This window comes from Galeopterus variegatus, unplaced genomic scaffold (genome assembly GCF_000696425.1).
Source record: "Galeopterus variegatus unplaced genomic scaffold, G_variegatus-3.0.2 Scaffold228, whole genome shotgun sequence".
Classification (NCBI taxonomy): Eukaryota; Metazoa; Chordata; class Mammalia; order Dermoptera; family Cynocephalidae; genus Galeopterus; species Galeopterus variegatus.
The window spans coordinates 236,627-253,638 of record NW_007726339.1 but is presented as its reverse complement, the minus strand read 5'-3'; the positions used below and the strand labels follow the sequence as shown (position 1 = coordinate 253,638).

At 44.0% G+C, this 17,012-nt stretch overlaps 1 protein-coding gene and 1 long non-coding RNA gene across 2 annotated transcripts in view; one reads left to right on the top strand and one right to left on the bottom strand.

Annotated features, from left to right (window-relative positions):
• LOC103585269 overlaps window positions 1-1,421 on the top strand; it is a 3,209-nt gene extending 1,788 nt beyond the window's left edge. The window contains exon 2 of the long non-coding RNA XR_550055.1: window positions 647-1,421. This is a non-coding gene — a long non-coding RNA (uncharacterized LOC103585269). The remainder of the gene's footprint in view (window positions 1-646) is intronic.
• Window positions 1,422-9,731: 8,310 nt separating this feature from the next.
• Window positions 9,732-16,859, bottom strand: LOC103585271 (peroxisomal membrane protein 2). Its single transcript, XM_008566170.1, has 3 exons — window positions 16,414-16,859; window positions 12,412-12,531; window positions 9,732-9,813 (listed from the first exon to the last, which is right to left on the bottom strand). Exons 1-3 carry the CDS (start codon window positions 16,531-16,533, stop codon window positions 9,745-9,747), a joined length of 309 nt encoding a protein of 102 aa, XP_008564392.1. The 5' UTR covers window positions 16,534-16,859; the 3' UTR covers window positions 9,732-9,744.
• Between the last annotated feature and the right edge of the window lie 153 nt (window positions 16,860-17,012).

Below are 17,012 nucleotides of genomic sequence, written 5' to 3'. Positions count from 1 at the left end.
GCCACGGGCCGGCCCGAAATACTGAATTTCCATGATTTCATTTGGGCCGGCCCCGTGGCGCACTCGGGAGAGTGCAGCGCTGCTCCCGCTGCGGGTTCGGATCCTATATAGGACTGGCCAGTGCGCTCACTGGCTGAGCGCGGTGTGAGTGACACCACACCAAGGGTTGAAATCCCCTTACCGGTCATGAAAAAGACAAAAAAAAAAAAAAAAAAAAATCATTTTGGACAATGAATCTGTTTCACAGAATACCCAGACCTCTGCTTGAACATGGTGTCTTGAATCCATACATTTAGGTCTGCTTCTTCCAGGCAGTTGTTTACCAAAACAATAGTTAAAAAAAAAAAAAAAGTCCACAAAGATAGTTAAGTCCTCAAGAAGAAATTACAGCAGAGAGATTAATTGATAAAATTTTGGAAGATGGAAATAAGATCTTTATTACTCTGAGAAAAATGAAACACAGTTGCCTACACTAAAGGAAGCCAAAGAGCAAGTTAATTTAATTCAGTGACTGGAAGAGTCTTGGTAATTACAGGTACTAACTCCATATCTGAGGACAGTGGGGTGGGGCTAAAAATAGGAAGACTAATTGAAAATCTTTAAGAAGAGTTGCTCTCTGTTTCCCCTTCCTCACCCATACATTCAGGTGAATGCCTCACCATCATGGCAGAAGACTAGAGAAATTTTATTCCAAAGGATTTGAACCAGAAGGACTCAGGATTCAAGGGCACCAGGCACAGCTGAGATTGGGATCCAGTGATAAAGATGGGATTATGAAGTTTACATATTGAATAGTAGGACCTCTAACCCCCCTTCTCCAATTAGCCACAAGAATGTTGGCCACTAGGCTTATACCATGTTCCTCTGTCACCACCATCCTTACCCCGAGGCAAGAACTTAAATGATTCCTGTCTGTGGAAACTGACCAGCCCAAGAGAAAGTACCTCCTTTATTGAGAATGGGTGATCCCCAACAAAACTGGATCCCTGCTTGATCAACCCACAGTGAGGGCACCATTTGACAAGTGCAGCCCATGTACACTAAGCTTCCAAAGAATGCTTTTGTGGCTTTGACTCTAACATTAATGGACAATCGGGGATCAACAGACATTTGGGGAAATCCTGATCATGAAAGAGACCAAAACAAATGGACAAATAAAAGAACTAAAACAGTGCATGAGAAAGAAGAAAACTTCCAAAAATCTGTAATTAAGATGTCAAGGGATATTGTATCCAGGAAACAAGAATGGAATACCATCAAAGAATGTCCTTAGAATGAGGGAAAAAAGGAGGTTGGGGGGAGCGGAGATGCTTAGATATGAACGGAAGGAGAGCAGAGAAAAAATCAGCTGAAAGGTTGGCATAAAGAAGGAGGAGATTGTGCAGAAAATAAAAGAAAAATAATTCTAAATTAGAAAAAAAGCACAGTGTTATAACAGCCAGGTTAAGGGTTCGGATTCCTGTACCAGCCAGCTGGGAAAAAAAAGAAAAAAAACATCAATCCAGGAGGTCCATGAAAAGATATGAGAAAATTATTAAAGTATGTAATGAAATTTCCCAGAATTGATGAAAGTAAGTTTCCAGGATGAAAAAGCTTACTGAATGTCCAATCTAATGAATGAAGAATGAAGACACATTATCATAAAATTGCAGAATTCTGAAGATACAGAGGTGATCCTTTAGAAAGATTACTGGATAGATAAACTGATCACTAAGGATTAGGAGTTAAGATGGCATTAGACTGCTCCATATAATCCAGAAGCTGGAGCATATGTTTTCAAAACTCGGATGGAAAATAATTTCCACCCTTGGTTTAGACAAACAGCTAAATTATCAACCAACTGATTGTAGAATAAAGACATTTTCTGAAATGCACAGTCTCAAAAGTTTTAATTCCCGTGCACCTCTCAGAAAGCTACTGGCGGTGGTATTCTGCCAACATGGAGTAAATCAAGAAAGAAGGTGATGCTGGATCCAGGAAATGGAATCTAACATAGAGAGGCAAAGGAAATCTCTGAGATGGTGGCAAAGGAAAATCCCAGGAGATAGCTGAGCAGCATCTTGGAGTAGGAGTACAGAGACTCCGGGAGGAAGGTCTCCAAGATAAAAAGGAAGGTGATCGGATATCTTAGAATGAATGTTTATAGACCAAACTTCTAGGGTTGGATTTGGGAATGACTTAGTGACAGACAATGGAAAATGAAGGAAATTTAGAAAAATAGAATATTATTAACTCCTGGGATAACAGTTCTAGAAAATAGAAATGTAATTATAGGGGGTCCTGTTTATCATTATACATCTTTAAAATATTTTGCCTTTTCCCAAAAATGTTTAGCTTTAATGTTCAGTTTACAGGAAATACAAGGAATAAAGGAACACAATATTAAAATGCAAAAATAGATAAATAACAAAAGTGAGACATTCCAGACAACTGACATGGTCTCTTTAGCTAACTGGCACCATGGAAAAAGGGTCCTTCTAGACCAAGAAACTTAAACACAGCAGACAGGTATAACTTAAAGGCAGGAGTTATACCTTTAAAGGCACTGGGGAAATTTTAATGTGAACTGGGTATGAGATAATAGTAAGAAATTATTGTAATTAGGTGTAAAAACATTGGCTTAAAACAACACAAATTTTTCTTATAATTTTGGAGGTCAGAAGTTAAAAACCTGTCTTACTGGGCTAAAGTCAAGGTGTTGGCAGGGCTGTGCTCCCTCTGGAGGCTCTAGGGAAGAATCCATTTCCATTACCTTTTCCACTTTCTAGTGGCACCTGCACTCCTTGGCACAAGGCCCCTTCCTCTATCTTCAAACCCAGCAGTGTTGCATCTCTCTGTTCCTTTCTTCCATTGTCACATCTCCCTCTGACCACATTCAGGAAAGTTTCTCTGATTCTAAGGATTTATAGGATTAGGATAGGCCCAGCCCTGATAATCCAGGATAATCTCTTCATCTCAAGGTCCTTAGTTTAATCACATCTGCCAAATCCCTTTTTCCAGGTATGATAACATTCACAGGTTCTGGGGATTGGGACATGGGCCTCTTTGGGGCCATGATTCTCCTAGTACAGGGGCATGGGCGCCATGTCCTTTCCCCTGATGTCTCCTTCTCAGGTCTCACTCTCCCCTCTGCCGTCTTTGCCCTCCTGCTCAACGTTCTGTCCCCGAACCCTGCAGTGCCCTCTCTTAACCCTCAATCCTACTCCATCTCCTCCCCTAGCAGCCTGTACCAGCCTCAGACCCCAGGCCTCAAGCTGCCGTTTGTCTGCCCCTTCCTAAACCACTTTTTTTCTCCCTGGGCTGGAGCCGTTTGTTTCTCAAGGGCTGTACTTCCCCTGTTCTAACCACCCGTGACCATTCTCTGCCGCAGGACCTGGGGCTAGCCCTGACCCTTCCTACCACCAGTTTCTGGATCTGGGTACAGTTCTTTCTCTTTGAGCTCTTTGAAACAAAATCCCCCCTGGGGAGAGAATGCCATCACCAGAGATATTCACTGGTTTCTTATGTTTCCCTTTCATCAAAGGGAGAAGCAGCAAAGATTCAGTCTTTTTCACTAAGAAAAATTATTTAAACTTTATATATTCTTAATTATAGATGCTAATATCAATACAGTTTCCGTGACTACCAGTTAGCAATGTTTTGAGATGTGTGGTTATATTCCACAGGTCACATTAACTTATAATGATTTTTTAAAAGGCCCTCTTAAAAATACCCTTGCAAGGTGTATTAGTCCATTTCTATTGCTTATAACAAAATACACGGAACTGGGTGATTTGTAAGAAAATGAAATTTATTGCTAACAGTTTCAGAGGCTAGAAAGCCCAAGGTCCAGGGGACACAACTGGTGAAGGTCCTGGTAGTCATGACAGTGATGGCAGGGTATCACATTGTGAAAATGGTGGAGCAGAGAGCACAAGAGAGAGAGAGACAGACTCTCCTCTCCTTTGAAAGCCGTCAGAACCACACCCCTGACCACCATTTTTAATCTATCCACTACAGCATGGTCCTACAATCTAATCACTTCTTCAAGGCTCCACCTTTCTTTTTTTTTTTTTCCCTTTTTGTCTTTTTTTTTCGTGTCCGGCAACGGATCGCAGCCCTCAGTGTCGCGCCTGTACCGGACTGGGACCGGCCACGGGATCGCAACCCTCAGTGTCACACCAGCACCTTGCTCAGCCAGTGAGTGGGAACCGGTCTGTATGTGGGATCTGAACCCTCAGCGGGAGTGCCGCCACACTCCCAAGCGGCGCACTGTAGCAGTGCGCCACCGGGCCGGCCCAAGGCTCCACCTTTCAATTACCATGATAAGATTTCCTACCCTCTTAACAGTCACAGTGGGGACCAAATTTCAAATGAAACTTGGGGGAACACAATTCAAGCTTCAGTGAGTTTTGGGGGGGACATTATTCTGTCCATTACACAAGGACTCTCAAGATTGTTAAAGAGAGAACAAGACTGTTTTAGCTTTCACCTCTTTCTAACTATATATTTATGTCCTATCTTTCTTCCATGTCTGCATAAACAGTCCCCTCCCAACCTTTATCAGCAACTCCTGCCTAGGACTGCTTGTGAGTTCAAGACCACAGATAAAACATTTGCTAAATTGAATATGAAGCCTGAAAAAACCTAAAAAGTAATATTTCCTATAGTAAATAATAGGTTTTGAAGGAAAAATTTTGAAGCATTTAATCTTTGCTTACACAAGATGTTCCAGTCTTGTTTTTGTATTATTTTTCTTTATCCTTTATCTCCCCTTTAAAATAAATTTAAGTTAAAAATAAGTCTTTGAAAAATTTTAAGTAAATAATGATATAGGCCAGAGTAGCAACAGTAGTTTACACATAACTGAAATTTAGAGAACAGTTTTACATAATTATGATTTAAAGAAAACAATAAAAATTATTACAAACATGGGCTTTTGCATAGAAAATCTGCCCAAATCCTACCTCAAGCTTCAGTTCAACTTACAACACCTGAGTGCCTACAAGAAATGAGGCTTTGGGCCGGCCCTTGGCTCACTTGGGACAGTGTGGTGCTGATAACACCAAGGCCATGGGTTCAGATCCCATATAGGGATGGCTATGTGGGATGGCCGGTTCGCTCACTTGGGAGAGTGTGGTGCTGACAATACCAAGTCAAGGGTTATGATCCCCTTACCAGTCATCTTTAAAAAAAAAAAAGAAGCAAGGCTTTGAACATGCACAGGAAGGGTCTTGCCTTCAAAGGGCATTCAATATTAAGGGAGACACAAGGAGGGAGGCATGTGCTGGCTGTGATTCCTGCAACGGTACATGTATGTCCTGGATAAACACTGGTCCTGCCGGGGGTGCCACAACAGACACATTCCAGGCCTTTAACTGCTCTGTGCCCATTTGCCCCTAACAGCACAAGAGTTTTGCCATCCTCACGTGTTCACCAAACATCTCCGGCCCACTCTTCCCCAGACACTGCTAGGTGCTGGGGAAACAAAGACAAACACACCAGAGGCTGCTCTGAAGAGGCTCAGACTAGTTGGGGGAACACCCAAGAGAAAAGACCCATGAGCACTTTTTCTATGTTGCTGCCGGCTGGCACGAAACCTAGGCAGAGGTCTGGCACAGTGACATTTGTACACCATGTGTGACACTGTTGAGTGAGCATCTGTGCCATTTAGTCAACTTCTTTTTCTATGAGTTATGGGAGATGTTTGGGAAAGTCCCCTAGGAGATGCTGAGACCAGGTGTGTTGGGCCGAATGACGCGCCCCACTGTGTCCTAATCCCAGAATCTGTGAACATGTTTCCTTATGCGGCAAAAGGGACTGTGCAGATGTGATTAAGGACGTCGAGATGGGAAGAGAATCCTGGATTATCCAGGTTTGCCTGATGTAATCACAATGGTCCTGACAAGGGGGAGGGAGGAGGGTCAGTGAGAGAAGCAATGTGGGATGGAAGCAGAGGTCAGAGTGATCCCAGGCCAGGAGCCAAGGAACAGGAGCACCTTTGGAAAGAGCACAGCACTGCCATCACCTGATTTTTGCCCCATGAGACCCATTTTGGATTTCTGACCTCCAGAGCTGTAAGATACTAAACTTGTGTTTTAAGCCATCGAGTGTGTGGTAATTTGTTAGAGCAGCAACAGGAAACTAATATGCCGGTAACAGCATCCTTAACAACCTTCTCTTCTCATAGAAACAGATGGGGTGACAAACTGAGAGCACCGTTTTGCCTGAGAGCAAGAGATGCACACTGCTCTGCGCCCATTTTCAGAAAAAATGTAACCAAACCTAAGCCTGCTGCCCACTGACCAAACAAAAGACTCAGAAGTCAAATATTGTTGATAAGGGAGGCTAGCATTATTCAGGACTAGTAACCTGAAGGAGATGATAGACTAACCCATCTCAAAGACTCAGATTTACTGAGAGGTTTTAAAAGAGAGGAGTTCTGGGCCGGCCCGTGGCTCACTCGGGAGAGTGCGGTGCTGATAACACCAAGGCCGCGGGTTCAGATCCTATATAGGGATGGCCGGTTTGCTCACTGGCTGAGTGTGGTGCTGACAACACCAAGCCAAGGGTTGAGATTCCCTTACCGGTCATCTTTAAAAAAAATAAATAAATAAAAGAGAGGAGTTCTAGGGAATGGAATGTGGGAAATGAAAAGCAGGAGGGAGGAGAACAGGTAGGGGCCAGGCGCAAATTCTTGCCAAGTCTCCTTCTGGCTTCTGTTTTCATCCTTGACATTCTCTTGGGGTCCTGCAGGATTTTCATTGGCTTCAGGGTGGAATCAGCATAGTTTTATTGACATCTTCCTTGGTTTCTCAGTGTCTGGATAGCGCTTGTCTCATTGCAAGTCTGCAACTCCAGGCAGACTGGAAAACAATTTTACATTTAGGTAAATAATGTCATCTTGCTCCATAACCAAGGTTCAAAATATCAAATAACCATGGAAAAAGAGGGAACTCAAAGAAATGCATGTTAAGGGCTGGCCCGTGGCTCACTCGGTAGAGTGCGGTGCTGACAACACCAAGTCAAGGGTTAAGATCCCCTTATCGGTCATCTTTAAAAAAAAAAAAAAAAAAAAGAAAGAAATCAGCTTGCTTGCTTTGTGTTTCAGAGTGGGAATTCTGATCCTCCGTCTCCCAAGCAAGTTGAGACCTGTCATTGTCACTGTTGGCTTACCTTTCCTGCTCCCTGCCACACGCAACTTCCCCACGCACCTGGGGACAGCCCCCAGCTGTGCTGAGAGGCTCTGGTGGAGGGAGCTAGTATTCCACCCCCACCCAGGGATGAACTGAACTGGCTCTGGGGCTCTGGACCATTTGAAATTGTAAACAACTTTCAGGCAGAGAGCAAATGCTGTGTGAGCCATATCTGGATATTGCAGGCACTACATTTTTTAGGAAATAAACATTTTTCTGTCTCAAGAGGCTGTTCCTATTTCTTGGAGTCCTTCAATTTCTGTTGCATTGCAATAAAAAAGGATCTAAGGAAGGCATGCTTGGAGGGCAAGCCCTAGGGTGGTGCCCATTGCATTTTGGCACCATATGACTCAGTGTGGTTTTATAGACTTTTTGATGCATTCATTTTGTTCAAATACAATTAGACCTAAGTATAAGAAAAAGTGCTTCTCTTCCTCATAGAACTATTTCCAGCTCATTTAACCACTCAGAAATGTCTGTTTTCTGTATCACTGATAATGTTCAAGTGGGGGAGTCTAAGCACTCCTGCTGTCTGCCTTCCCCCCTTGTGCCTGGCAGCCCTCAATGTGTTAAGTGAATTGAGCAAATGCAGGCTGTGATAAACCAGGTAAGAATTCACATTACTTAAAAAAAAAAAAAAAATCTGCTCCAGTGAACCGTTTTGACCTTACCCTGACATTCTACAAAGTGGTATGGTGAAGTGGTGAAGACGGTGGCCCAGGAACCCAAAAGACTGCATCTGAATCCAGAATCTCTTACTAGCCGAAGGGGTCTTGCCTCGGTTTTTCCATTTGTGAAATGGGGCGGGGGGGGTGGGGTGGACAACGGTTCCTGCCTCATGGGATTGTTGTGGGATCAACTAATGCTAACTCATATGAAGCTCTCAGAAGACTTCCTGAACAAAGTAATCCCTCAGCAGATGTTAGTACTAGGGCTGATCTCTAGAGTCTACTCTGAGATCTAGAGCCTTAATCCTCCATCTTGGGGTGGGGCTCATTGGGAAGTGGGGAGTGACAGATACAGGAATTGTCAACTGTAGGAACATCTGTTACTTTTGCAAATGCCCTAAACTTGTTCCTTTGGGACTACCCCACCCCTTGGTATTCTGCACCAAAAGTTATTTTAAAATCTGAGGGCAAGCAGGGACATGAACAGATATCTGTACACCCATTTACGGCAGTATCATTCACAGCAGCCAAAAGTTGGAAACAAGCCAAATGTCCATTGATTATGAATGCATAAGCAAAATGCAGTATATACACAATGGGGTATTCAGCCTTTTTGAAAAGGAAGGAAATTTTTTTTTTTTTTTATTCCTTTTTGTCTTTTTTTACTGACTGGTAACGGGATCGCAACCCTTGGTGTTGCGCCCGCACCTCGCTCAGCCAGTGAGCGGGAACCGGTCTCCACATGGGATCCGGACCCTTGGCGGGAGCGCCGCTGCGCTTCCAAGTGGCGCACTCTCCAGTGCGCCACTGGGCCGGCCCGAAAAGGAAGGAAATTTTGACACATGGTACAACATGGATGAACTTGGAGGGTACTGTATTATTCTCTTTGTGCTGCCATAACAAAACACCAGACTAGGTAATTTATAAATGATAGAAATTTATTTCTCAGAGTTCCAGAGGCTGGGAAGTTGAAGATTAAAGACCTGGCTGGCAAGGGTCCTGTTCCCACTTCCAAGATGGTGCCCTATATCCCCCAGAGGGGAGAAATGCTGTGTCCTCACAGGGCAGAGGGGACAGAAGGGCAAGAGAGACAAATGCTCACTGAAGCTCTTTCAAGGGCATTCATTCATTCATGAGAGTGGAGCCCTCATGACTTAATCACTTCCCCAAAGGCCCTACTTCTTAATACCCCAATGGGGATTAACTTTCAACATGAATTTTGGAGGGACGCATTCAAACCATAGCAGGTATATGCTTAGTAAAATAAGCCAGTCATAAAAGGACAAATACTATATGATCCCACTTGTATGAGGTACCTAGAGTCAAATTAATGGAGACAGAAAGTGGAATGGTGGGGGAGGGGGAATGGGGCATTAGTGTTTAATGGGGAGTTTCAGTTTGGGAAGATGGAAAAGTCCTAGAAATGGATGGTGGTGATGGTTGCACATTGTGAATGTACTTAATGCCACTGAACTGTACACTAAAAGATGGTTAAAATGGTAAATTTTATATGTATTTTACTGCAATAAAAAAAGTAAAAAAACCCAAAGCAACAGCAATTGTTCTGAGAAATTATTAATTGTTCTGAGAAACCACTGAAGAAGCTACATTATAGTTTATTGTGATGCTAATTCGGTCCAAAGTGAGAAATGAAATCGTATATACTATGTTTTAAGTTTCTAGGGCAGCACCATCTGAAGTCAGCTACTGCCTTTTTAAAACACAAGAATCTGACATTAAGAGATTTACGTTTCTCCATCCATTATTTTACGGCATCTTGAATCACATGATTTAGAGTTAAATGAAGTCCTGACTGGGCTGGTTCTGCTCGCTCACTCTGGGCAGGTGGGGGTCCCCAGACCCATGTCCATAGTGCTTCAGATGCTCTCCCCGGGCCGTCTTCACTTCCCCAGAGAGGCCAGGTAGACATACCAGAACAGAGCCACCAGGTTGCCAAAAAGCACCCGGAACTGCCAAAAAGAATAGAGTCGGACAGGCCATGGTAAGTGGGAGGCTGTGACCATATTTATCAAGCTTCAGTCACCCAGGACAGAGTTTATGTGTCCAACCACTTGTTCATTGGTTAGTCTGCACCCACCTGTCCACCCTCCCATCCATGCTGTATTTACTGAGCCGTTTGCTTGCACCAGACACCATGTCAGGCCCTGGCAGGGAGGACAAACAGTGCCCTCCTAGCATTGTTTACAGGCTGATAAACACAGTGACACAGGAAATCACAGAAGCAAACACCTGTCCCTTTTTCTCCTTCACTGGACACTCTAGCCCCTGGCTCAGCCTCTCTCACCCCAGAACCTGCTGGGCCCTCTTCTATTGCTCACCTTTCCACAATTTCTTGAGAACTTTCTAGACTTGTGATTTCTTTTATACTCTCCCACTTTTCAATATGAAGCAATCTGACTTCAGACCCCATCATGCCACTGAAGTTGCTCATGGGAGGGTCATTGATGAAGTCATTGCTAAGGCCCATGGAAACCTGTTTTTATTTTTCTTTATCCTGTAGCTTATGCTATGGTTGACCAGCCTTCTTTGTCACGTTGCTACATTCTCCTGGGTTCCTGCTTTTACTTGGTGTGTGGTGTGTATGTGTGTTATGTGTATGGTGCATGTGGTATGTGTATTTGTGTCGTGTCTGTGGGGTGTGTATGTATATGTATATGGGAGTTGTGTGTATATGTGTAGTATTGAGTGGGGTGTGTATGAGTGGCATGGGTGTGGTGGTGTGTGAAGTATATGTGTAGTGTGTGTGTAGTGGTATGGTGGGTGTGTACGTGTGATGTATACGGTATATGTTGTGTACGTATTGTGTGTGTAGTATCTGTTCATGTGTGGTATATGATGCATGTACATGTATGTATGGCATGTTTGTGTGGTGTATATGTGCAGTGGCATGGTGTGTCTGATGTGTATGTAGTGTGTGGTGTATGTGTGATGTGAGTAGTATCTGGTGGTATATGTGTAGGTGTGTACATGGTGTTTGTGTATGTGGTATAGTGTGTGTGTGATGTGCACATATGTGTGTGGTGAGCATGTACATGTGTGGTGTGTAGTGTGCATGTGTGGGGTATGTGTGTGATGTATATATGTAGTGTGTTGTGTGTAGTATCTGGTATGTGTGTGGTATAGACGTACATGTATGGAATGTTCATGTGGTATGTGTACAGAGGCATGGTGTGTGTAATGTGTGTGGTGTGCATGTGTGTTGTGTAGTATGTGGTATATATGTGTAGTGTGTGGTGGCGTGTGCAGTATCTGGTGGTATGTGTGGTATATGAGGTGTGTACATGTATGTATGGCATGTATGTGTGGTGTATGTATGTGCAGTGGTATGGTGTGTGATGTGTGTGGTATGTGTGTATGTAATATGTGGTACATGTGTGTAGTGTGTGGTGGTGTGTGTAGTATCTGGTGGTATGTGTGGTATATGATATGTTTACGTGTGTATGGTGTGGTGAGTGATGTGCATGTTATGTGTGGTATATGTAGTTTGTGGTGTGTATGATGTGTATGTGTGATGGTGTGTGTGGTGTATGTGTGTAGTGGTGTGGTGTGTTCAGTGTGTGTATGCTATATGATGCGTATAAACGTATGTGTGGTGTGCTGTGTCTGTGCAGCGTATGTTGTGTGCCTGCACATACTGAGTCTGCCTCCCTCTTCTCCCCATCCCTCCATGGAACTCTGTCCTGAGGGGGTTATGGCCAGTTACCCCTCTACTCCTCCCCACAAAGCAGGGGTGGCCATCAGCCCCATGTGAGTGTCTCAAGCAGCATGTAGAACAGGCTCCTGGGTAATCTGTGGTGTCCCCAGACAGGATGGTTTGGAGGACAGCCCTGGGCGGGCAATGTGGGTTTGGTGAGGGCCCCTCTTGCCTCGAAGAGCTTGTTGTCCTTGGGGGTCTGGAATGTTGGGGTCTGGCTGACACTGGGCAGTGGGAGATGTGGCCAGCCCACAGCGAGACCCTAGTAGGCCTCCGCAGACAGAAGGCGCTGCCCCTGCTGCCGGAGGAGCACGCTGCGAGACCCGGGAGGTGCGGTGAGGGATCTGCAGACCCCACCAGGCCTGCCCCTCAGATCCAGCGGCCTTCCAGGGGGAAGTGGTCTTGGGAACCCTGACACAGGTGGCTGATGACACACTAGAACCCAACAACCACCCAGAGTCTGCTCCACTCCTATAGCTCCCGGACCCCAACCCCTCCGCAGTGGCTGCAACCCAGCAGGCCCTTCTCCTGGCGCTTTGACCCCGTCCCTGGAGACCCCTGCCCCTGCTCAGGTGCTGCTCTGGCAGCGCTGCAGGTGGAGCAGCCCCAGGGCCTGGGAACGTGTCTATCACGGAAAACCTGAGGATGTCCGTGGCACGTGGGCTCTTCATGAGAATTTGCTGAACAAATAAATAGATGAAGCACGGACCACTTAGGAGATCCCACTAGGTGCCGTGGCTCTCGGAATCCACAGCCGTCAGTGACTCGGGATTGGCAGCAAAGCCAAGGGATGGCTGAGGAGTCCAAGGCCGACAGAGGACGAACTGTGGGGGAACGAGCCCTGTGCCCTCACCTGCACGGGGACGTAGTTGACGTTAATGAATTGCACGGGCGTCCAGACCCTCCAGTTCATCCACAGCGCTGGCCAGAAGCCTCTCCGCATCCTGGCGGCGAAGGCAGACGTGTCCTTCCCCTACAGAGGGGGCAAAAGGGGCGGTGAGCGAACCCACCGTTCCCCGAACCGCGTGGTACTGGATGCTATTCCGCTTGTGTGCAGACAGTACACCTGCGTCCTAAATGAGCGGTGTAGCTGTAAACAGCCAAACACTCAGCGGGAAGCAGTCGGAATAGCAAGGGCAAATGCTCTCACTGAGGTAGGCGATGTTAGGACCTGCAACGCTCCTAACAGGTGAGCTGACGGTGTGAATCATGCTGCTGGCCCTGGGCATAGAACTGCCGCTGTGGCTCAGCTGTCAATTGAAAATAACCTCCAGGGCTGGTCGTGGCTCACTTGTGAGAGTGTGGTGCTGGTAACACCAAGGCCACGGGTTCGGGTCCCTATATAGGGAGGGCTGGTTAGCTCACTTGGGAGAACGTGGTGCTGACAACACCAAGTCAAGGGTTAAGCTCCCCTTAACCAGTCATCTTAAAAAAAAAAAAAGAAAGAAAGAAAGAAAATAACCTCCAAAATTGATGTATTTCCAATCAAAACTTGTCAGGAGTTTAAAAAAAGGGACCCCAAAAAATTGATTCTAAGTGTCACTTGTAAGAATAAATATATAAGAATAGCCATTGTGAAAAAGAATAAAGAGGAAAGGCCTACTTTACTAGGGATTTTTTAAAATACTATAAAATTATGGTAATTAAAATAGTCTGGTAGGGGCCGGCCCGGTGGCGCACTGGAGAGTGCGCCGCTTGGGAGCGCGGCGGCGCTCCCGCCGAGGGTTCGGATCCCATGTGGAGACTGGTTCCCGCTCGCTGGCTGAGCGCGGTGCGGGCGCGACACCGAGGGTTGCGATCCTGTTGCCGGTCCCCGGTGCGGGCGCGACACTGAGGGTTGTGATCCCGTTACCGGTCAGTAAAAAAGAGACAAAAAGGAAAAAAAAAAAAAAATCTGGTAAACAGCCAAAACCCAACAAACCAACCAACCCAAAACATAAAATGAAAATGAAAAAAATTCAGCAAAAGAACAGAGTCCAGATAATATGATAAAGTTATCATTTCAAAATACTGGGGATTGTTCAATAAATGGTAATAAGACAATTTGCTATAGAAATGGAAAAAATCAGGACATGTCTATCTCCCACTATAAACAAAAATAAAACCATAAGGATACTAGAGGAAAGTATAGGAGAATATTTCTTTTTGGGTGTATCAAGACGTACAAAATAAAATCATAAAGGTAGACAAAGGTATAGGAGAGTATTTCCATTATCTTCCTATAAGGAAACCCACAAAGAAAAAAGAATGTCAGATTTGAATACGAGTTTTTTAAATTTCTGTATGAAGAAAAACACTAAAATTTTATTTATATAACTTTACATTTTAACTTTATATAAGTTAAAAGACAAACACCTAAAAAATGGGAAAAGTATTTGCTACCTGCATTTGGCAAAGGAATGATATCCTTAATATATGCAAATATACAAATCAGTAAGAAAAAAGCAAATGTTCTAATAGAAAAGAAGCAAAGTTCATGGAAGAAATACAAATAGCAGATATTTTTCACCTATCAGACTGCAAACTATTTGAAAAAGCACCCCATCAGAGTTATCAAGAGTGTGGGGAAACAAGCCTCGGGTAAGCAAAGTTCATGGAAGAAATACAAATAGCAGATATTTTTCACCTATCAGACTGCGAACTATTTGAAAAAGCACCCCATCAGAGTTATCAAGAGTGTGGGGAAACAAGCCTCTCAGACTGCAAACTATTTGAAAAAGCACCCCATCAGAGTTATCAAGAGTGTGGGGAAACAAGCCTCGGGTCTGAATTCTGACTCAAAGATTCCAAAGTTATGTGCCCTTAAGCCAGCTATTTACCCGCTCTGGGTCTCAGCATCCTCAGCTGTCCAAGGGCGGTGGCAGAACCAAACGGCATGAAGTGCTCCATGCAGAACTTGGACAAGGCAAATGTCAATAAAGTTAGCTGTTGCTGTTATTCTACACCACTGCAGGGGGTGCAAACAAAGGCTGCCTTTCTTAGAGAACAATTTTAGGAATTAACCAAACAGGAATCCTTTCACAATAGGGATAGGCATACAGTGGAATGCTGCACAGCCTGTAACATGATGTCTACAGTTAAAGATGCAGGATGCAGAGGCATCCGTGGGGGTGTGAGTGTGGAGTGGTCCCACTATACATCATTTATATGTTGATTACTTTATGCAGTTTGGTAACATTTGGCATAGATGTACAGGTCTTTAAAATGAAAATATCTTCCCTTCATATTTGGAAGGAAATATGAAGGTGCCCAAACCCAAACCTCTAATTTGTGGTACCCTTTGCTTCCTCCTAACTCAGATTTGCTAAGAACTTCCCAGCATCTCTTTCTACTATCAGGGACTTATTAGCAATCATAATTAAGTTTAAACATCTTTCCTAATTCCCCCCAGGATCACTTCTGGAGTATTCTCCTTAGTAACAAGAACTTGAGAGGCTGTTTCAAAATAAAATCTGAGTGGGATGTATTTACTTGCTGTGATTGGCAAAAACAAATCACTTTCAGGACAGAACATGACACATCTCAGACACACAGCACAACCCTACCGCCTGCTTCTGGGGACGGTGAAATGGAAGGTGCTAGTGAAGTAGGAAGGTTGGACACATTTAAGAAAACAGACATGCCTAGTGAGTACACATAAACATACCTCCTATCATGTGAAGTTTTATAATTTTAAGTTTATGCTGATAAGGTAACCTCTTCAGAGCATTAAGATGCTCCAGGCACTGAGTCTGTACAGGCTTCCGCAATATTATTAGCGGGTCTTAAACTTTTATAACATGTACCCCTTCTCAGAATCATGTTTTATATTGTATAAAATAAAATACACACATTCTAAACAAAGGAACCAATTATACTGAAATACAGTTATCAAAATATTTAGAAAACAATTTTATGATAGACTAGTATATGTGCTGCTTTATTAACACATCCAGTGACAAGGCCTAATTGCAGGTCCAAGTAGTAATGAACTAAATGATATTTCAAGATATCTGTAACAACAGACACGTTACTCTATGGGGACAAATAGATACTGCCAATTCTACAGTGGTTTGCTCCCTACATTCATAAAGGAAAATACAAAATTAAATGTCATCTGTTTATATTTCAAAATGAATATGCAGAAAATTAGATAAAACAGTAATTCCCAAATTTCTATTTTTTTTTCTTGAAAACAGTTCATATAACCTCAGGGATATAGATGAGATCACTTGAAGTATTTATTGGTTTTATTTATCACAATTCTATTGGCTTTGGCATGGTTAATGAATTAATAACATTACGTTTGTATTTCAATGTGAAAGATGGATGAAGAGTAAACGTATGTCACCATTACTGTGAAAGCATTTTGAAGATTTTTATATCTTGGTATTCAAAAAAAAGAAAGAAAGAAAGAAAAAGGAAGGAAGGAAGGAAGGAATGAAGAGGAAAAGAAGTAATAGTCTGGCCTCTCAAAACAAAATACATAAATATTTTTAAATTCTTGGATTCTTCTTTTTAGCATTAAAGCTGGATTTAACCAGGATTGGATGAATAGTAATTTGAACTCAGCCTATGGTTTTTTTTTTTTTAAAAGATGACCGGTAAGGGGATCTTAACCCTTGACTTGGTGTTGTCAGCACCACGCTCAGCCAGTGAGCGAACCGGCCATCCCTATATGGGATCTGAACCCGGGGCCTTGGTGTTCTCAGCACCACACTCTCCCGAGTGAGCCACGGGCCGGCCCGAAAATACAAAATTTCAATTTGAGTGTAGTGAAAAGTTCACAGACCCTCTGAATTCTACCTCTGCATGTCAGACTAAGAATCACAGTGCTAAATGAAGAGCTGTAGTAAGTGCTGTGGCAGACACCAACCTCCAGAAAGTTCATGATGAGAAAGAACAGCAACAGGAAGGCCGGTGCAAAGAGCAGGCGGTCCAAGAGGAGCCTCTTGATCCCTGCCAAGGGAACCTCAGAAGGGATCCAGCTTTCCATGAAGAGGTAGAAGAAGTGACTCAGCGGCCCTGTAAAGAAGAACCTGAGGCCCCACGGTGGGTGTTAGCTAGACTGGGGCTCTCTGGAAGCACTTCATCGGTCCAACTTCACCCCCAAATCCCAGGTCCTAAACCATGCCGACATCCCTCAGTACTGACCACACAGGTCTGTATGGACCTTCAAAACGTGTTCTCTTTGAATCTGCTTCAGGCATTCTTTTTTTGCCTTTAATAGACCAAAATCGCTGTGGATCCTTTGCTCCCAATACTTTCCCCCCAGTCCTGATGTGGGTGGCCAGCTCCTTCTCAACAGTCAGCTCAGAGAGGCCTTTCCTGATTGTCCTGGCTAATGTACGTACCCCTGTGCCAGCCACTCCCTGTTCCAGGCCCTTTCCATTTCTTTTTTTTTTTTTTTTTCCTTTTTGTCTCTTTTTTACTGACCGGTAACGGGATCACAACCCTCAGTGTCGCGCCCGCGCC

What these genes read in the sequence shown, in the direction of transcription:
- LOC103585271 (XM_008566170.1), bottom strand. Translation starts at nt 16,533, where the DNA reads ATGGAAAGCTGGATCCCTTCTGAGGTTCCCTTGGCAGGGATCAAGAGG. An exon ending in TCATCATGAACTTTCTGGAG is followed by an intron (nt 12,532 to 16,413) that starts GTTGGTGTCTGC and finishes CCCCCTCTGTAG; the next exon opens with GGGAAGGACACGTCTGCCTT. An exon ending in TCAACTACGTCCCCGTGCAG is followed by an intron (nt 9,814 to 12,411) that starts GTGAGGGCACAG and finishes TCTTTTTGGCAG; the next exon opens with TTCCGGGTGCTTTTTGGCAA.